The sequence below is a fragment of the Astyanax mexicanus genome, chromosome 16 (genome assembly GCF_023375975.1).
Source record: "Astyanax mexicanus isolate ESR-SI-001 chromosome 16, AstMex3_surface, whole genome shotgun sequence".
NCBI classification, from domain to species: domain Eukaryota; kingdom Metazoa; phylum Chordata; class Actinopteri; order Characiformes; family Acestrorhamphidae; genus Astyanax; species Astyanax mexicanus.
Window position 1 is genome coordinate 24,247,437 of NC_064423.1, and position 21,875 is coordinate 24,269,311.

The 21,875-nt window shown below is 41.1% G+C and overlaps 1 protein-coding gene and 1 long non-coding RNA gene across 14 annotated transcripts in view; one reads left to right on the forward strand and one right to left on the reverse strand.

Annotated features, from left to right (window-relative positions):
* Positions 1 to 21,875, forward strand: part of celf5a (cugbp, Elav-like family member 5a) — a 308,854-nt gene that overhangs the window by 260,231 nt on the left and 26,748 nt on the right. For 9 of the 13 annotated variants that reach the window (XM_049465288.1, XM_049465285.1, XM_049465287.1 and 6 more), the window contains 2 exons: positions 155 to 301; positions 10,224 to 10,389. In XM_049465288.1, the coding sequence (XP_049321245.1) occupies positions 155 to 301; positions 10,224 to 10,389 (313 nt within the window). The remainder of the gene's footprint in view (positions 1 to 154; positions 302 to 10,223; positions 10,390 to 21,875) is intronic. The other 4 variants (XM_049465283.1, XM_049465282.1, XM_049465289.1 and 1 more) reach the window with 1 other exon arrangement.
* On the reverse strand, positions 11,496 to 20,026 carry LOC125782169 (uncharacterized). The gene is made up of 2 exons (XR_007424719.1): positions 18,918 to 20,026; positions 11,496 to 11,959 (listed from the first exon to the last, which is right to left on the reverse strand). It is a non-coding gene; the product is annotated as an uncharacterized LOC125782169 (long non-coding RNA).

Sequence of the window (21,875 nt, forward strand, 5' to 3'; positions counted from 1 at the left end):
TTTCCACTGTATGAATATCTTTATCTGTTTGTTAAATATAATAGATGATAAAGCAGCACTAAGACACTAAATGCTTTTTCAGAATAGCAGGTAAACACTACGGCAGCACAAAAAGCAGGTTAATCGTAACACGCCGCCTTTGCTTCCCCTTCAGGGTGCCTCGTCCAGCCTGGTGGTCAAGTTTGCTGACACGGACAAGGAGCGCACCATCCGGCGCATGCAGCAGATGGTGGGCCAGTTCGGCATCTTTAACCCGGCCATCGCCCTGCCCTTCAGCACCTACAGCAGCTACGCACACGCGGTGAGTGCCCTAATCCCTCCTGACCAGTGCCCAGCACTGAGCTCATCCCCAGCCCACGCTCCAACTGCCCACTCACTCGCTAACGTTCCCTCGGCTCACGACCGGCCAGGGATGACGCAGAGTATTCCGTCGGAAAGATGATATGTGTATTTTTAGCCTGTGTGAAGATCCTACAGATAAAAAAAGAAGAATGGCCATGAGATCAAAGGCAGTTTTACACAGAAATGTTTGGAAGTTTAGAAGTTTGAAATCATATAATATGATACAGAATGCTTATATGCCTTTTACAGACCCTGGGAATACATTTTTATTTGTAAATACTTGTTTTTATTGTACACAGTTGCAAGAAAAAGTATGTGAACTCTTTGGGATTACTTGGATCTCTGCATAAATTGGTCATTAAATGTCTTCTGACCCTTATCTAAGGTCACAACAATAGACAAACACAGTCTGCTTAAAATAATACCACACAAAAAAATATATTTGCATGGTTTTATTGAACACAACATGTTAACATTCACTGTAAATGGGGAAAAAAATATGTGAACCTTGGGACTTAATAACTGGTTGACCCTCCTTTGGCAGCAAAAACCTTAACCAAACGTTTCCTGTAGTTGCAGATCAGACCTGCACAACAGTCAGAAGGAATTTTGGACCATTCCTCTTCACAAAACTGTTTCACACAGACTGTTTTTGTCTATTGTTTTGACTTAGATGAAGATCAGAACACATTTAATGATCAATTTATGCAAAATCCAAGTAATCCCAAGGAGTTCACATACTAAACTTGGATGTTAAGCAGAATGTTCACCAATGTTTCAATAGCAAACTCAAAGCAGAAATTTGATAAAACACTTTAAACGTCCATTAAAATGCTGTGCTCCCCCAGTCACGGCTTGAAGAGAGGGTGGAGCCATACTAATGTTGTGATTGGACAGAGGTATGCTGGGTGCTGGGTGTCTTGCCTATTTTACATTGAGAGGAGTGTGATACTGGTGAAATATCAGAATTACATAAATACAAAAAAAACTCAGATTTAGGTTCCCAGGGGCTTTTAATAATTCCAACCATTTAGATTGTACCCTACTAATTACACTAGGTTTGTCATGCCATAGTCAACCTATACACTAAATTTAAGCACACAGCATATTGTAGATAGAATGATTCAGGGGAAAAAAACTAGTCCACAGCCCTCCATACACACTCAAATAGGTTTGTTATTTAGCAACTTAGCGACCCTAAAGCGGTCAGCATTTATTGAGGGAATTGATTCAGTTTGGATGAAAATGCAGTGTTAAATCTTAATCAGCAAACAAAGGACCGCCAGCTCTCACGCATCTGAGCGTAAGACTCATGCAATCTCACACTATAATCTCACGCTCTCACGCCACGCTTACCGTCTCTCATGCATTTTCTGAATTCAACTACAGCTGCTGCTGCTCCACGTTTCATTGATTATACACACTCTGGCCTGATTACACACACTTGAAGGAGATCAACCCCTTGCTGTCAGCCATCCAACTACATACAAATACAGCCAATACACCTCACATCTCACCTGCCCCTCTGACCCTAACATCAACAGTTCTTGTGAATTAAATATCGTGAACAATATTATACCTTCAAATATCATGCCATATCACCCACCAGGGGCGTAGCAGCAAATTCTGGGCCCTGTACACCCTCTATGTTAATGGGCCCCTATCCATGCCAGTAAACAAAGGAAAGTGAGCGAAAAAAAAATCAGGATTTTCATGGGCCCCTCTCCCTACTCGGGCCCTGGGTAGTCAGGTCCACTTTTCCCCCCACTACCACGCCCATGTCACCCACCACTAATTATCACAAGAGGGTACTACTTTTTTGCTTTTTTTTAGGAAAAGAAAAAGTCACACTGTTCTCATTTCCTGTTATATTTCTAATAGAGACAGATTATATCTGTCCAGTATCATTTATTTTATTTTATTACTGGATATATAGAGATATTTGTAGTGCATTTTTACTATTATGACATTCAACTTCTGTTACAAATTACTTGAAATAAGTTTTGCTAATTCAGTTTTTTGTCTTATCGCCAAAAGTATTGTTATAGCAAAAACACCATGAAATATTGTGATATTACCCCTACTTCTATTACTCCAATAGTCCATAGATTTCAAACAAGTGAAGATAAAGGCATACAACTTTGAAGCAGATAATCTCAAAACAAAATAACTGTAAACTTTTTATTATTATTATTATTTTTTAAACTTTTTGAGTCCAAAAAGCGTTGTAATATATTAAAATGTTGAATACATAAACAGATACATTCTGTCTACAACATTCAGTTTCTCCTCCTTCTACAAGTTATTACTGAATTAAGCAGCTACAGTTATTAATATGACATGATTCTGAGCATTTTTTTGTACAGTAGTGCATTCTGTATGCATTGTACACTTGGAGCTGGTAGGCGTGGACATTAAAATGTATATTTATTTGCATTGAATTATAATGACCCTAACAACGCGACGTGAAACCCATGGCCGTATCCATCCCCCTCATTTCCATATCAGAGGCTTTTCACGAGGCAGTGGTACATACACAGCCGGACAGTCCTACAGTAATTACCAAGCAGTCTCTCTGTAGAAAAAAGAAAGGAAAATAATAAATAAATAATAAAAGTACCCTCATTACAATTCATGAAATGCGGACTGTCCGTGGGAAATGTGGGAAATGCAAATGTCCAGGAGTGGCAGGCGGGCAGGCAGGCATGCAGGCGGGCAGGCAGGGCAGCCATTGTGGCTCCTGCAGGTAGGCAGTGACTTTTATGTGGTGTGTCAGAGATGCGTACAGCGTGCAATTCTCCTGCTCTGACATTGTCTCAGTGCCTCAGCGTTCCAGACAGAACCTCTGCCCACACACCTTCCACACACTGCCATCAGGTAGTACATCTGGGCTCTGGCAGAGAAATGTGAGGGTCTTTGTGCAAAACTATATAAAACATGCTAATTTTAATGCTCTACAGAAGAGACATGAGCATGCCTTCTAATTCTATATTAGAAACCAGGCACCTTGTGACTTATAAAACTTTGCTTGTAACTCACTCACTCACTTGCACACCCACAGCAGGGAGGGGACTGTGCACAAGGGGGCACTGTTCCATGTAGGCTGTACTAAATTAGCATGTGGTGCTTTAAATTTTAAATTCTTATTTAGAATAAACAATAATTTGGCATATGTCAATAAAAACATGTTCATAGAAAATTAAGTTAATTTATATTCAACACATTGAAATATCTATATGGAACATATATTTCAGCCTTACGCTGTATATGTGTAACATATTTATGTGACAGAATGGTCACGTGAAGCATTTCTTTTTTTTCTTTCTTTGCAATCTTTATTTAATAAAAGTAGAAGCAACTTCTAAAACAACTTCCAGATATAAATTATATCAAAAAGTAAAATCTGGACAGCCACAATATATCAATTATAAATATCTAACACATATAATTGGGGCTGTAAAATAAATTACTATTATAAATTAATAAAAACTATAATAAACAAACAGCATAACCTTCATGGAGAAACAGAGTTTGATCTTCATGCTGCAAACTGTGCTCATTTAATATAATTAGGCTAGAGTAATAGTGAGGTAAAAAAAAAAAGGAGCATGCCCAATACATGCCTTTCAGGAGCTTAATTATTGCTAATCAAAATTAATTGTATAAACAATGTACTGTGCAAATGCATACCGTATAAATGCTACATCTGTATAAATGCTATATAAACATGTATATGGTGAGATATAGCAGAATTCAATATGAGTAGAACCATATGCAAGTCTTTTTCCACCAGTCTGAAGGAACACTGATACATCCAATTGGTTCTTTAAGTTCTCAAAGTTACATATAGAACCACTGTTGTACCCAAAAAACACACTTTTTAGAGTATACACCAAACTAATGTAAAACTATTCCACTAGCCTGCCTGCTAACAGTCGCACCTTGTTTGGTAGCCAGATTGTTTGTGACGATCCCAGTCCACCGTCTGAATTAGACCGTATCAGTAAGCCTCCTGCTGCTGTAGCACAGCCTCATCAGAATAAAGCAGCATTCCAACCTCCTCCAAACCGCACAGCACGTATAGCAGCGTATCCTTAATATAGCGTCAGCAGCGCATCAGCCAGACATTCAGATACAGATATGTGCGGCTGCGGTGCTCTCAGAATCGCACATTGAGGATGAGCAAATTAGGAAGCTCCTTCACAAACACAGCTGTGCAGAGGATTAGTGGGCTGAGTTGACAGCCAGCAAATTGGATTTTAGTCAAAGCTGAGGAGGGGGGCTGCAAAAACAAATTGGAGGGGCAACGGGCAACAGCCCTGACAATACAGTGCCAAAAATACGGAGGCTTTATTTATTTATTTCGATATTTATATATTTATTTCCCACTGAAAGGTTCACCTTACTCCTCTACCTGGCAGTCAGCTTATGATCCCGTGGCACAAGGATATACTGAGATATGTCCCAAATATCAAATGCGACTTGGAGCGTTGTCAGGAAGGCATGATGAAAGAGAGAAGCGCTAATTTGCTTTCAGGCACCCCGCTGTATATCTTTTAAAAGCCTTTCTCCTCTCGCCTCTTTACTGTCTCTTGTGTTTGATCTCGCGCCTCTTCTATAAGCAGCCATCTTTGGCTGCGGCTTTTTTTAGGGAAAGGGAATGAAAGCCGGCTCGTTGGGAGGAGATGGCAGGGTGCTGAAAGATGCCTATTTCAGTTGACGGCAATTGTGTGAGGCGACACATTAGATTCGTATGACACACAAATTACTTGAAAGCACTTTAATACGCTGCAAGACCAGGTAGAAATGGAAGGGTGGATTGTTTGTTTTGGTATTTTGGGAAGGGGGACAAGCCGTGTTCTTCTGCTGACCAACATCGCCCCCTGTTGGTCCTGATTCAAGTTAAAATCATAACCAAACCAAACTCTGGTTTTGGTGGGATTTTACTCACAAAGTAAGGGAAGAGCCAAATGAAGAGTCAATTGACTCTGCTCTACCGGATTAAACTCATGTTTGGATATCAGCCTACTCTTAACACTACAGACTAGTTTCCCAGACAGGGATAAAATCTAGTCGTAGTCTAGTCTAGTCCTCTCCATTTAAAATTCTGTGTATTTCAAGACTAGACTGTTTCCTGCCCTACATTTCATAAATCACAATAATGTGTGTCTGTGTGCTTAACCTCTTAGACCCTGTATGTAAGCCAACACTATTTTAATTTGACTTTTATTTACATTTAGAGACTAATAAAAGTGCTTTGCTGTTTATTCAAAAGTTTGTCTTTTTTTTTTTAAATCAGTGCCTTGTTTTAAAAATCAGGGCCCTCAGAATTTTACCTGCCAAGTGTGGAACTTCTTTGAGATTGTTAATGGTGTTATTTTTTTGCATGTGCAACACTATGCCCCTATTACTAGTAGTATAAGTTTGTAGTTGTTACCATATTTTACTGCACCCCAAGTCCAATTTACTCCAGATTTCTTCTTTAAGCTTCGATCTTGTAGGACATGTATAAAGTGTGTCGCAAGCCTTTGTTAAGTGTTGATTTATGTACTTCAGTTACCAAAGTCTTTATTTGGTGTTTGGTTACAGCAAACAACTACATTCAGACCCCCATGAGAAGTTTGTTGTACCACAAGTCTGGATGCTTGACTTGCATGCATCTTGACAAGCAAGTTTTGACCATTTCCATCAAGTATAGAAAAGATTGGCTTTGTAGGCCAGCATTAGCATTTTGAATATGTTTCTGGCAGCTATAGAAAGCCATTGAAGAGAAACTAGCAGAAGAGCTAATTGGCTGTACTTTAAACATTGAAGACAGGATGAGCCCTCATGTTCTGGATCAGTTGCAAGGACCTGATTGTACGTATAGGAAGATCGCGCAAAAGGCAGTGGCAGTAGATAGGGCTGAATCTACAGAGAAAAGGTCAAAAATTGCCTGGGTTTTACAAAGAAAAATCTGCATGACTGAGCCAGATCAGTCCAGAATGATAACTCCTCATCCATAACAACACCAAGGCTTCTGCAGAAAAAAGAGGCTAGCAAGTTCCTGCAAAAGAAATGTCAAGATCATGGTAAAGACCTGCAGTTGCAGGGGTGTATAGCAGCTCTATAATAATTAAAATCAATTCAAAGAAACCTAAAGTAATATAAAGCCCTGTGTGACTCCACACGACATACTTATGTTAACAAAATGAAATGTATTGGGATTAATATCAACAAGGAATTAAACCAGAGCTAAAAATTCTTGTCATTCCAATAATATAAAGGCATTAAATAGACAAAATGAAAAAACTGCATAAACACTGTAATTGTGCCGGGCAGAGATGGAATTTGTGCAGTAAACACACACACTCAGAACACACACACTGTTAGATTGTGAGCACATGTGCCCGGAGCAGTAGGTAGATAGTGTATGCTTTCATATTTACAAATGATAGATATTGGCCCTTGCCCTCAACATACCATTGCATTTAACAACAGCTTTTATGTATTTATTTTTCTTTTTTTAGTATCTATGTGCTTATACTTGCACATCACACAGACTGCACCTCTGGTGTAGAGCCGCTACAGCTGTATATGTCCAGCACTCAGATCGGCTCAGTGTGTGAAAGCGGCTCCAGACAATCAGCCAGGCTGGGGACCTTAATAGTCAGGGTCTACGCATGTAGCCCAATCCATTTCCCCCTCTATAAATATCTCTCCACCCATCCCTCGCTTTTCTGTAGTGCCTGGACCGGACTGCCTCAGAGGGGTCACATGTGATTCAGGCAGAGGTATGGGAGCCACGCGCCGCGGCTGGCCGGATAATTGCCGTGTGATAAAGAGGTGATTGCCTGCTGGCACCAGGGGAAACTAATGCCATCAGCCTAGCAATAAAAAAACAGATGCCTGACACTGAAGAATACCGTCGCCGGAGCAACTTCTTCCCTCAACCTCAGCCTACGTTTTTTTTTTTTTTTTTTTCCTCTCTCTTTTTTTCTTCTTCCTTCTGAAGGAAGGAAAGGTTATGACCCTGATGATGAAGACTCAGTTGAAGGTAAATCGGTCCCCCTTTCCCTGGAAGCAGACAGTAGCTTCCTATTTAAGAAGCCTAGCGAAGTAGAAGAATGGGTTTCGGGATGTATGAGTGAGATTTGGGTGAAGGCAGAGAAATTGCTCTGGAGGTTTTGAATAGTCTTGTCGGCGCAGTCAGTCGATAGACCTTTGTTTTCCCTCCGTACCTCCTCTTCCTTCCCTTTTCCTCTCCCAAGAACGAATCGATGTTGCTCACTTCCCCCCGACATAATTACATGCTTGAGCCTCCAATTTGCTGTGTTTTAATTCCTAAAGAGCAGAACGGAACGCTACGTTGTTATCTGAAGCAATCTGGTGGCTGCCATGAAAAGGGACATTAGCCAAGCTGCGCATGGTGAGAAATTAGAAATGCGGAAGCCTTCAGCTTTGCTCTGCGCTCTGCCCAAGGCCTGTCCCTCCAGCTTTTAAAAAAGCATTAGCAAACTGGCACCCGGCTGGCTTCAGTCAGCTTAACTCGGCAAGTCCCATTCAGCTCGCAGGCCCGGGCCATAAGATGGGCACAATAGGTCCTGATTACTGTGACACTGAGATTTCGAAGGGCCGCTAGAAAGACAGACACAAACGGAGGAAGAGAATGAGACAGAGAGAGGCAGAAGATAAGACAAGACCATCTCATCCTATACACAACCTAAACTTGTTAAATGCATCAACTTGCCCTTATAGTACACAAACTGTCATGGCCCTCAGATGCCCCTTTCCACATTGTGTGTTCTTCTTTCTCGTGTCATTAAGCTTTTGTTTAGCTCCCTCTTGTTCGTTTCTCCTCTATTTACCTAAAAAGCTCAATTCATCTTCCTCGCCCGCAAAATGGATGATCCTCATTGGTCACGTTGATAGAATTATGCAAATGACAGGAGGAGTTAATAGATAGCGCGGGCGAGGCAGGGGGAGCTTATGGATGAGGTGCCAGCGGCTGGCGTTTTGTGGCGGGACAGCCGCTTTCAGCCTACCTGTCAGGGGCATTGAGGGAAAATAATTGGCTTTTCCCATCCAGGGACTCCATGCAAATACAGCATGGAGCACAGCGGCGTGCACCTCGCAATATTGTCATTAGCATCCAGCTAGCGAGAAGGAGAGGCTGCTGGATTATTGCCGGCTGAAGTGGCAGGCTCTGGGTATTTGTGTCAGTTGTTTCGCAACGGGGGACTAAACTAATAATAGGACACAATGGGAGTCGTCCATTTGACCACCTACACCTTAACATTTCTACACAGATGGAGCTTATTACCAACTATTTGTCCATGTCCTAAACAGATGCAATGACATTGGTTTTGGCAACAGCACACGGTCTCCTTGAAACGTTGTACCCCAACATGATCTCTACATCACTTCACATTCAGAGGACATTGTAGACAAAAACTGTGCTTTATTTTTATGTAAAAACAGTGTCAAAATGTGGCATGATTTGAGAGACATTTCATTTTAACCACAGCAATTTTGTTCGGTTCTAATAGTTCTAAAAACTAACAGAGGAGCAATTCAGGAGCTAACGTCCTAATGCGGACAATGTTCTAAACAAAATCAAGTGCAGTTTAAATAAAGATTGGTGCATTGTCTGCAGACTAATACACCAACTACACATGTACATACTGCAAGCTAAATTGGTAGAAAATTGATCTAATTAATTCTAGCCATGAGTAAACGGACAAATCACAAGATTATCAACTAATTGCAGGCTAATTCTGCTAACCACAGGTAGCTTTATTTGCTAGAGTGAGAGGCACATTCACTCCGGTTTTATAGACACACACAGCTTTATAATATGTGTAGTGTTTTCTAAATAAAATACAGTAAAACTGTAGTTCCACTGATTCACAGAGCAATTTACAGAGAATCAATCCAGAAGCTAAAATGCTAATGCCGTACACATGTGCTAATCAAAAACAAAAAACAAACACAATATCTGCAAACCACTATGCTAACTGTAAAATATTAAACATGCTAATTGCAAGATATAAAAGATCTAGCCAGTGTCACATGGGTGAAACGTGTTTCAGGTGTGTTGGTGTTGAGTGAGGTTGTGGAAGTGATTGTACTGAGGCACATTTGGGCTTCATTTATGGGCTCCGTGGTTAAAGTACATCATAATCTTACATGGGTCCAATCTAGGCACAGAGTCCAGTATTCATTTCACATAGAGCCCATATTTAATATCAACATGAAGCAAATGGACAAAATATTCTGGTTCCCAGTTGGGCTACCCATACAGCCCCTACATTACCATGTTATCTACCCTAACAATAAGCTAAATCACTAATCTAACTAGCTAAGGTGCTAACCACAAGTAGCACAAATTGCAGCTGTCTGTTACATGTATTGTTGAATGTATTATATCAAAAACTTCTTTAATGATACACTATATTTTTATACTTTTACTAAAATTGTTCCAGCTGCTATTCTTGAGAAGGACTGACACATAGTAAAAGAGAAACGACAAAAGCGGGATCCTGGCACCACCATTAGGAAACAATTACCCTGAAGTTTGAAATGAAAGGATGAATACAATCCACTACTTTGGCAGTGAACTCTCAGGTCGCTTTAGGACTACAAGAATATGCATGTCAATTCCTCCATTAGAAAGAGCAGGGCTGACAGCTACTGAAACATTTCTAGAGGCTCGTGACAGCTCCCTGACTAGGAAGATGGACGCTTTCACTAAACATAGGTTGACACATTTTTCTCTCTTTTTCCGCTCCACTTTCTCCTCAACTCTACCGAGCACTACCCATCCATCACTGGCCCATATAGGCTGCTCCCTCCTAGTAACTTCTCTCTCTCTCTCTCTTTTTTTTCTCTCTTTTTGGCAGCTGATGCAGCAGCAGGCGGCCCTCATGGCTGCCAGTCATGGAGGCTACCTGACGCCCAGTGTGGCCTTCCCTACCACCCAGATCCACCAGATGGGGGCGCTCAACATCAACAGTCTCCCACCCACCCCCATGACCCCGGTGTCGGGTGAGTTTCATCAGACTCTGGGTAAGCAACTTCGCTTCATTTCCTCTGTTGTGGGAAAAGCTTAAGCTTATTGTGGGATTGCATGTGATAACAGCTCCTTAATACAAACACCCACACCTAGGCCCAATCCCATTTCACCCCTTGGCCCTGTCCCGATTCTCGTGAGGCTGGAGGGGTAGGGGGATGATGCACACTTCATATAAGGAAGTACGGAAATCAGTGGTAAGAAATCCACAAATGTAATTTTGTTTTCCTTGTTAAAAGTGACGATTAGCACTATATTACCATAGTTTATTGTGTAGTTTCAATGTTTTATGGCCCATTTCTTCATAACAAGCAAAAAAAAGATTGCTAGTAGTTTGTCTCAGTAGCTAGCTAGCTAAATTTCCTGTTCCACCCTAAATGGAGCAACAGATGGCAGAAGATGCAACATTTAAGGCGAAAACAAAAAATAAAATAAAATCTAGTCAAAGCAAATTTCAGCTTCTCTTCACAGAGGAATTAATAAATGGACAGTAATAATTAATTTCTGCACCATCCGCCACCTTTCTGAAGACATACAATAAAGCCCTAATGTTAACTGGTTAACCAGCAGCTCGGTTACTGATGTATCGGGTGCTTGAAGGGTGACCCAGTTCTTAGGGTGGAGGATTTTACTCAAAAACAATGGGTAGGGGCAAGTGGTAGGGCCAATGGGTGAAATGGGATTGGGCCCTAGTATATTTCGATTTTACTCTACTTGCTAATTTATTATCAAGTTGCAATTGAAGTTGTTATGAACTATATTCATCATCTGTTCACATCAGTTTGTAACACCTAACCTAACACCTAAAATGCAGCAGTGATATGTTATAGGTTTTACAGTGATTATAGCACTGGGATGCGTGTTTCACACCCTACACTCTCACTGCTAGGTTGAGAGTAGTCCACCATCTAAAAATATCCAGCAAGAAGAAGCTCTTTGTAGAGAAACAGACTGTAAATGAAAGGTGAAATGATGGCAAATGTAACGGGTGTGTATTGGAACTGTGAGATGGTCAGAACTGTCCATTCACACTCCCGTTAACCCATGGATACTCTGCGTTGTGTTCTGTGACACGGTGAGGAAGGACTCGGACCACGGCCACTGCTGGTTTGGATGCTTTAATTTTGCTGGTCTGTATAAACAGATAAATAAGCTCATAAAGCTCTGGATTGAACATACAGCTCTGCAGTGAACATACACGCTGCTCTCTCTCTCATATACATGCAGGTTATCAGCCTCCTTCTCTCTTCTCTCTGTTAGTTATACACAGACTGAGATACTCTGAATATATAGGCAACCTTACATATGAGTTAGCAATATATGAAAATAAAATAAAAATAATAAAATTAGCTAAAACCAGCTCTGCATTTAAATAAAATTAGCAAAAACACAACGAATTAACAGATATATGCTTAAACAGTAAATGAAAGTGACTGGGGGGGGGAAACATACCTGTATAAACAGATAAATAAGCTCATAAAGCTCTGGATTGAACATACAGCTCTGCAGTGAACATACACGCTGCTCTCTCTCTCATATACATGCAGGTTATCAGCCTCCTTCTCTCTGTTAGCAGAAATGCACACGGGGGGGGCGTGAAGCCACAGAGCACGTGTGTCAGTAAAACTCGACATAAAAGACATTTTATAAAGTTCACCTTAAAACTACTGCATATTTACACATTCACAATCCTGTTTCTAGCTTTTAACACTACTTACTGCCCATATTATGCTGTTTTAACAGAAAAATATGTGTTTTAAGCACAGACATCAGAACTACGTACCTTCTCTCTGTTAGTTATACACAGACTGAGATCAGTACGCCGATGGCGCCAAATAGAGCTGAGTCTCTTAAAGGGACAGTACACAGTAAACCAACACTCTAAAATAAAAGATCCCCCAGTACAAATATGAAATAAATGGAACATAAAACAGATATTTACACAAAAATCAGGATTTTGGTGGAATTTTAACAGAAAAACAAATAAGTATTTTTAAACTTGTTACATTCACCCCTCCTAAAATTCGCCAACATCCTGATTGGATGCGATAAGGAGTCAAAAGTGCCCTATGCTGATACAATCTGGAACAAGTAAACAGTAGTACCTAGTCTACATTCAACTCAAAAGTTACCTCAAGTGCAAGGTTCAGGAAAGACAGAGGTTGATCAGGTCTCCAAAATTCCCTAGAGTAATGTGATGCCTTATACACCACACAATACTTGTTCACCATAAACTCATAACATAAGCACTGACAAAATGTAAACAAATTAAGGCTCTATATGAGTTTAAGCTTTAAAACAAAAAATGTTTAGGAACTGTTCCCAATAGAAACATGTGGACCTTTTAGGAATGGTCTCTGAACCATTGACTCTATCAGCCTATTCACTGATTTTACTAATCTTCCTGCACGTGTTCAAACGTGACTGTCTACCTCGGAAGTATGTGGTATGTGTGAATCAGCAAGTGATAAAGTATCTACATTAGATGTGTGTGCTGCTTCTGTTTGTGTTAAAACTGTGCTGGGTTCAGAGCTTTCAGTGCAGGGTGCAGGGTCAGCTAGGGGAATTTCATCCGAAATGGTCAAGTCAGACTCAATGGATTTGTCAGAAAGCTGTGACTCATCATCATCATCACTGGACTTTGACAAACTCTCTATATCATCCTGAGTTAGTTCATCAGACATCAAAGCTGTTTGTCTTTCATCATCATGATCCTCTGGATCAGACTCTTCAGAAAATGACTGGTCAGTTCTATTGGTATCTTTGCTTTGAAACAGCCCAGGAACTGGTAAGAAGTTGACCTCCATCAGTAGGTTCCGATGAACGACTCTTGTACGTCCAGCTGCATCCTTTATTTTGTAGACATGAATGTTAGGGTCCACACTGATGACAGTGTACAGCTTGTCTTCCCACTTGTCTGCTAACTTTCTCTTGCCTCGTTCTCCCTTGTTTGCTACCACCACACGATCACCTACAGACAGATTCCCGCCCTTGATGCGCTTGTTGTATTGTTGGACCTGACGTTGCTGTTCAGCTGTTGAGTGTTTCTGAGCGATCTCCATAGCGCTTTTGAGATTGGAAAGCAGGGACTTTGCATACACGTTGTAATCAACCACTTCTGGACTAGTCAAGACAGTTTCGAACATGATATCCACTGGAAGCCTAGGCACCCGCCCAAACATTAAAAAAAATGGAGCGTATCCTGTGGTCTCATGAACTGTTGCGTTATAGGCAAAGGTGAGGGTCTGGATCTGCTCTGGCCATTTGTGCTTTGCTTTGAGGGGAAGAGTACGGAGCATGTTACCCAATGTGCGATTAAATCGCTCGGTGCAGCCATTGCCCATCGGGTGGTAAGGGGTGGTATGGGATTTCTTAACACCAGCTAGATTGAGAAGCTCTGCTATTAATCGACTCTCAAAATTTGTGCCCTGGTCGGAGTGTATCCTCTCCGGAAACCCATATATGCAGAAAATGTTATCCCAAAGTTTCTTGGCTACCTGCTTTGCTGTCTGGTTGGTACAAACGAAAGCATGAGCCAGCTTTGTGAAGTGGTCAGTGACTACAAGGACATCTACTGATCGCTGTTTGCTGTCTTCTGCTGTCCAAAAGTCTATGCACAATAACTCCATTGGTACTGAACTTCTGATGCTTTCCAAAGGTGCACGTGCAGCTGGTTCTGGTGACTTTCCCAACACACACCTTTGACAACACTTGACATACTCTCTGATATCTTTCTCCATATCAGGCCAGTAGAAACGCTGTCTAGCAAGTGATAGAGTACGGTCTTGACCTTGATGGCCAGCGAGGTCATGGATTCCTGACAGTGCCTTGTCTCTAAGACTACCAGGTAGGACAAACTGAAACCTTCTCTGCTTGGATTGAGGGTCTTTAGTCACTCTGTACAGAACATCATCTCGAACACGTAGCTTACCCCACTGCTTGAACAATCTGAGGACTTTAGAATCAGCACCCTGCCTATCCCGTCTGGATGGTTTTCTGTTGGCTGTGACAAAGGGTAACACCTTAGAGATGACTGAGTCTCCTGTCTGACTCAACTTAAGCTCCTCCATGGAGAACATGGGTGATGTTTCTTGGCTGCTTGAAAGTTGTTGGACATGCTGGGCTAAATGAACTGCTCTGACCTCTGCTGCATCAGTCCAATCACAATGAGACTGACAAAGAGCTCTGATCTCAGCTGCATTGTATGTAGTTCTGAATGGCGTATGATTTTCTGTCCTGCATATCTGGACTTGGCAAGTGGCTCTAAAAACATCCTGTACAGAATCCTCCTCAACCCCGTTTGACTGCTGAATGAGGTTAGGGTATGGCTCCTCTAGTAGTCTCTGCCCAATGGATTTGGCAAAAGGGTCCCGACTAAGAGCATCAGCTACCACATTCACTTTTCCAGGTAGGTGTTTAAGGTCAAAAGAATAAGAAGCAAGCTTTGAAACCCACCGTAACTCACATGCATCCAGCTTCGGCTTTGTCATGAGGTAAGTGAGCGGATTATTGTCAGTCCAGACTGTGAATGTAGTTCCTTTTAGCCAATGGCTGAACTTCTCACACACACTCCACTTTAAAGCCAGAAATTCAAGTCTGTGAGCTGGGTATTTTCGTTGTGATGTACTGAGTGTCTTGCTTGCAAAAGCCACAGGTCTTGCTTTGGATTCTCCCTTGGCCACTTGAGAGAGCACAGCACCTAGTCCATCCAATGATGCATCAACTGACAAGATAAAGGGCGAGTCAAAATCAGGATGGGCCAGCACGACACACTCTAGCAGCATTGTCTTTAGTTGGACAAAAGCGCTCTCACACTCAGCTGTCCAATCTGCAGGTGTAAGTTTTCTGTACACTCCTTGGGACTTTTTATTTTTTGCCAATTTGCCTCGTCTCTTTTGCCCAGCAGTAAGTGCGAACAGAGGTTTTGCAATGGAGGAACAGTTGGGTATGAAGTGCTGGTAATAAAATACCATGCCAAGAAAAGATTTGAGCCTTTTAACAGAAGGTGTTGCTCCATCATCCTCCATTAAGTCCTGCACCCTCATTGCTGCAATAATCTCCACCTTGGCAGGGTCAACGGACACACCGCCACCGTCAATGACATGGCCAAGAAACCTGACTTGCCTTTGTAGCAGATGGCATTTTTTTGGAGCCAGCTTTAGATTGTTCTCACGCAACCTCTGGAACACTTCCCGCAGCCTGGACAGAGCCTCACTTTCTGAAGATGCAAAGATAAGAAGATCATCAAGATAGCAGAGAAGTTTTGTAAAGTTCATGTCACCAAATATCCCGAGCATCATCCTCATGAAGGACGCTGGACTATTACAGAGACCTTGTGCCATTTTATTGTACTCATATAGTCCATGTGGAGTTGTAAAAGCGGTGTATTTTTTGTCATCTTCATGCATCGAGATGTTATAAAATCCAGATGTGAGATCCACTGTACTAAAGAGCAAGCTACCACCCAAGGCGGCCAGGCAGTCAGATTGATGTGGCAGAGGATGTGCGTCTTTTAGTGTTCTGGCATTCAACCATCTGAAGTCTGTACAGATTCTTAGTCCCCCATCCTTCTTCCACACCATCACTAAGGGGGATGCATACTCGCTCAAGGACTTCCTTATGATCCCTCTTTCTTCCATTTCAGTTAGAACTTGCCTTAGTTTTTGATAATGAGCAGGAGGCACTCTCCTGTATGGTAAACGAAAGGGTCGGTCATCAGTGAGACGGATGCGGTGTGTGTATCCCTTGGCCTCACCACAGTCTAATGGATGCTTGGAGAAAACATCCTGAAATTCAGTTAACAGCTGGATGAGCTCAGACATACAGCCACTGCTTACTTGACATGAACTAATATCAATATCTCCAAGTCCAATGTCAGATAGGCTTTTGGCTTGGGCAGTAGAGAAATCACCAGAGGAGGTGTCAGGGTGTTGTTGGGTCTCTGAGCTGATGTGCAAACCTTGAAAAACATCCTCAGCTGCCAAACAGGGCGAAACATCTGCTAACTTGCTGTTTCTTTTTAAAGTGACAGCTTTGTCAGATGGGTTTACGACAGTCATGGGTACCCACCTATCTCCCCACAAAGGTGTGACAAGGCGACCAATGAGAATGCCTCGTGGTCTGGCTTTAGAGTTTGTTGGCTCAACAATAATGGTGCTACCAGGTGACAAGGGCACATTGGCGGGTAATCTGCCCCAAACCAAGTGTTCATGTTTGGGGAGGAGCGTGACGGCTTGAGTGAGCTTGACGGTGCCCACCTTATCAGGAATACTGCTCCCTCTCCAGCGCTCAACACCTGTAAACATCGACAGGAACTGCTCTATATCAGGACTAGATTGATTTCCATGTCTAGAAGCAATATTCCAGTATTCACCATCATTCTTCAGGTCATGAATCAGATGTTTAATGACATTAGAACCCAGGATTATGTCGTCACGTTGACCAGGAACAACTAAAGATGGAACAACACAATTTGTGTTGTAGAACTGAATCTCTAGGTCATAAAAGCCATCGGGTTGTGTTTGCAGACCACCACAACCGACCAAGATAATTTTTTCCTTTGAGTATTGCTTCTCAGGTAGGACACCTGCAGCACGGAGTTTCTCTTCAGCCTGGCCACTGATAGTACATGCCATAGAACCCGAGTCTAACATTCCTTTAAGCTGCACATGATGATTGACAAGAACTGGAGTGTAGAACAGTTCGCTAAAAGCTTGCACCTTCTGGGTTGCCTGGACGATTACTGTCGACCCCTTAGGAGCACTGGCACGAGTGTCTTCATATAAATGAGCCAAATCATCATCTTTACAGAGGGATTCATTCATAGCACTCACACCGCCCCTCTCCAGATGCGAGTGATCTAGTTTAAATGTTGATTCTGACGGGATTCACTGTAGTGAGGCTGAGAACAGTGACGCACAGTCTGCTTTGGACAATCTTTTTTCCAATGTCCAGGAGAAAAGCATTTCAAACATCTGTTCTCCCTTCTACAATGAGACAATGTAGAATGTTCACAAGCACCACAAATTTTACACACTCTTCGGAAAGACTGAGGCACTGCACCTCTACTCTGTGGTTCCACCACTCCTTGTGTCTGCTGTGTGACTAGTCTGTCCAACAAAGAGACCAAGCTCCTCATGCAGTCACCGTCTGTACTGGCACGAGCTGGAGTCAAAAGAGGTGGTGCAGCTGTGCTTGACACATCTACCTCATTTACAGAGCACTGAGTATGGACTTTACGTTCGACCATACTTGGTCTTGGAGGTCTCAGAGCTGATCGAGTTTTTTTCTCTTGCATATGGTCATCAAGGCGCTCTTGAATTTCGCAGGCTGACCATTTTTCTGCAGACTTGAACTTGAAAACACCTGCAAGTGACTCGTCTGGACAGTGTTTGATGAACATCATACTGACCTCGTGGCTTGGGTCCCCCACACAGCGACCTTGTCTTTTCAGGCATTCACTTGCAACATCCATAGTTTTGTTGAGTCTTATCCAATACTCCATGGCATCCTCGCCTGGCATGGGCAACGTATTGTAGAAATCGGCTAAGGGCATGCTTGAGTATGTCACTTCACTAAAGTGTTGTTTCAGAATGTCGAAGATGACGTTTGGATTCATAGTGTGGTCAACTGATGTGTTGTTACGCAGCTTTATCTTCACTACGTCACCAGCTTTGCCCATAAGCCTATCCAGGATCTCTTGTGAGTGTTCATGAACTGGGATGGACCTTTTCCTCAAGTATAAAGTCATCAGGTTTTCCCATTCTTGCACTGTAAACTTATCTGAGCTATCTCCCCTAAAGATTGGAGGTTCTTTTGCATCATGCTGCATGATAAGCTTGACATTAGACAATGTCATCTCTGAGGACTGATCAGACTGTCTAACACAGTGTGTGCCCTTTTCAGACTGTAGCTGAGCTGTAATGGATTTGCCTAGCTTTTCAGCTATCTGTGTGATGAGTGTATCTATGTCTGGATTCTGTTCAGTTAGACCTGACATAACTTGGTCTACATAAGGAGTGGAAGTGATTATTGGAATTTCTAATGGCATAAATCTAGGTCCTGGTGTACTGGTTACTGTGGGATGAATAAAGCCCCTCCCTACACCAAACTGGTGTCTCACAAAGCTCTCATCACCACCCTGACCCCCACTAGAATAAGTCTGTCCATCTGCCATATTTTAGTTTTTCACCAAAAAAGAAGAAAAAAAAATGCAAATCAGAGCAATCAGCAGTTTAACAATCACAGACAAATCATACTCTCAACACTCTCTGTAGTTCAGTACTTTTTTCCACATTTAGCTTTTTTTCTCAACAATGTCCAACATGACGTTTTTTTTTTTTTTTTTTTTTATATAGACACCGTCCAATGTTCAGTCCTTTTTAAAGCTTAAAAAAAAATCCAGTGTCCCTGATTCAGTTTTAAGTACTTTTTTTCTTAGCGTTTTAGCTTATATAGAACTTGTCAGTAATTACCAAAATTTGTTCCGTCCAATTAATTACCTAAGCACAGTCTATGTGAATACCTTGACCAGAAACACATGCAACTGCAGCTTCCCACGGCGAACGAGCTGACGTCGATCTTCTCCTCCCAAAGGCGTCACGGCACCATTGTAACGGGTGTGTATTGGAACTGTGAGATGGTCAGAACTGTCCATTCACACTCCCGTTAACCCATGGATACTCTGCGTTGTGTTCTGTGACACGGTGAGGAAGGACTCGGACCACGGCCACTGCTGGTTTGGATGCTTTAATTTTGCTGGTCTGTATAAACAGATAAATAAGCTCATAAAGCTCTGGATTGAACATACAGCTCTGCAGTGAACATACACGCTGCTCTCTCTCTCATATACATGCAGGTTATCAGCCTCCTTCTCTCTTCTCTCTGTTAGTTATACACAGACTGAGATACTCTGAATATATAGGCAACCTTACATATGAGTTAGCAATATATGAAAATAAAATAAAAATAATAAAATTAGCTAAAACCAGCTCTGCATTTAAATAAAATTAGCAAAAACACAACGAATTAACAGATATATGCTTAAACAGTAAATGAAAGTGACTGGGGGGGGGGGAAACATACCTGTATAAACAGATAAATAAGCTCATAAAGCTCTGGATTGAACATACAGCTCTGCAGTGAACATACACGCTGCTCTCTCTCTCATATACATGCAGGTTATCAGCCTCCTTCTCTCTGTTAGCAGAAATGCACACGGGGGGGGCGTGAAGCCACAGAGCACGTGTGTCAGTAAAACTCGACATAAAAGACATTTTATAAAGTTCACCTTAAAACTACTGCATATTTACACATTCACAATCCTGTTTCTAGCTTTTAACACTACTTACTGCCCATATTATGCTGTTTTAACAGAAAAATATGTGTTTTAAGCACAGACATCAGAACTACGTACCTTCTCTCTGTTAGTTATACACAGACTGAGATCAGTACGCCGATGGCGCCAAATAGAGCTGAGTCTCTTAAAGGGACAGTACACAGTAAACCAACACTCTAAAATAAAAGATCCCCCAGTACAAATATGAAATAAATGGAACATAAAACAGATATTTACACAAAAATCAGGATTTTGGTGGAATTTTAACAGAAAAACAAATAAGTATTTTTAAACTTGTTACACAAACACACACTGTGCATAAAACAGATGGGCTACATCTAACTGCTCACCAACTGTACAAGGTAATTTTTAAAGAAGTGGATGATGCCTGTAGAAAAAAATAGTTTTATCTCCATTCCTAGGCATCCATGCGACTGGTTCATGTTTTTTATTGTCTCGACTAGATCTGCAATAAATAGTTGAAGTTAATTAGTTACGGGTAAAATGAATTATAGAAAGAGGCTGTCATATATGTAAATTCAAAAGCACACTACTTTGTTCTACAACAGTGGTTTGCAGCCTGCATTTTGCAGTTACCCAACAAAAAAAACAAACATTAAATTTAGATGGGTCTTGTTGATTACTTTTGCTAAGATTATATACACACATATTGGGCTAATTATTTTAGTGCCAGTCAGTGTGGAACATTACTATTTGGGATCATATGGAATTAATTCATGATGCACTGTATAAAAAATCCCCCAAAACATAAAATGTATGGGCTTTGTGGTCATTCTGTGGAAGTTTTTAAACCCTTGCTTGATTACATTCATGTGATAAATGCAGTTGTTCTTGCAGATACACTATAGGAATCATAAGAAGTTTCTACTGAACTGAATACATTAACACACTGATAAATCACTGTGCTGATCAGTTCTTCATCTTGATATTACTGAACTCTGTTAAAGCATGATTAGACTGATAAATCACTGTACTGATCAGTTATTTATCTCAGTGTTACTGAACTCTACTAAAGCATGAGTAGACTGATAAATCACGGTTCTGATCAGCTATTTATCTCAGTGTTACTGAACTCTGTTAAAGCATGAGTAGACTGATAAATCACTGTACTGATCATTTATTTATCTCAGTGTTACTGAACTCTGTTAAAGCATGAGTAGACTGATAAATCACGGTTCTGATCAGCTATTTATCTCAGTGTTACTGAACTCTGTTAAAGCATGAGTTGTCCAGTTGTTACTGGGATATAGCAACTTGTTTGCTGGGTTCAGGAGATAGTGGTCTTGCCTGAGTTATTGTCGAAACAGCAGTTTAAAAAAACTGACAGTCTTTCTTACCAATTTGTGTTGTAAATGTCTTCTGAATACATTACTTTTTAATGTATTGTAATGGAGTATGTTACTGAATACATTGAGAATTGTGTACTCACTATTCAAATACCACACATTTTTGTACATGGTTTAATGCGTAAGCTGCTTAATTGATTAAAATATGAATATATGATCCGTTATACATTTATGAGTTATGATAAATAATAGTAGCAAGCAGTTCAGAGGTTTAAAAAATGAAGTGTGGAGATATATAGTAGCCAAAAAAACATCAACAAAAGAGTTTCTTTTATTATGTGAGGTAAACTCTACAAACACACACACCAACTGCTACATACATTTACTGAATCAAGTATATTTGAGTTTATAGGGCTGTGTCTATTCAAATAAATGGGAGTTTGTGTTTGTTTGACTAGAAATAACTGTCATTGGTTGTGTTACCCAGTAGAGCCCTAAGATGACTGTATTATATGAAACTGTCTCTGTAGGTCAGTGGTATACATATGTTATTTTGCTTTAGAATTAAAACTCTTACCTTTTTTAATGGTGGTCTGCCTCTTCTCCAGTCATTTCTTTACCTGATTAGCTAGCATTATCTCATAGCCTTTTTTAAAACCTTAATTCCATGTTCTCATGACGTAGCCACTGCATTTATCCTTTGAGCTGTCACTAGTATGTTGTGCCTACTATGTGCCATGTTGGGTGCCAACAGGGTTTTGTAAGTCAATTTAAACAGACTTTAAAATAAACAGAAAAACATGCTGAGATTGAAGTTTGTACTTGAATGACAGTGAGC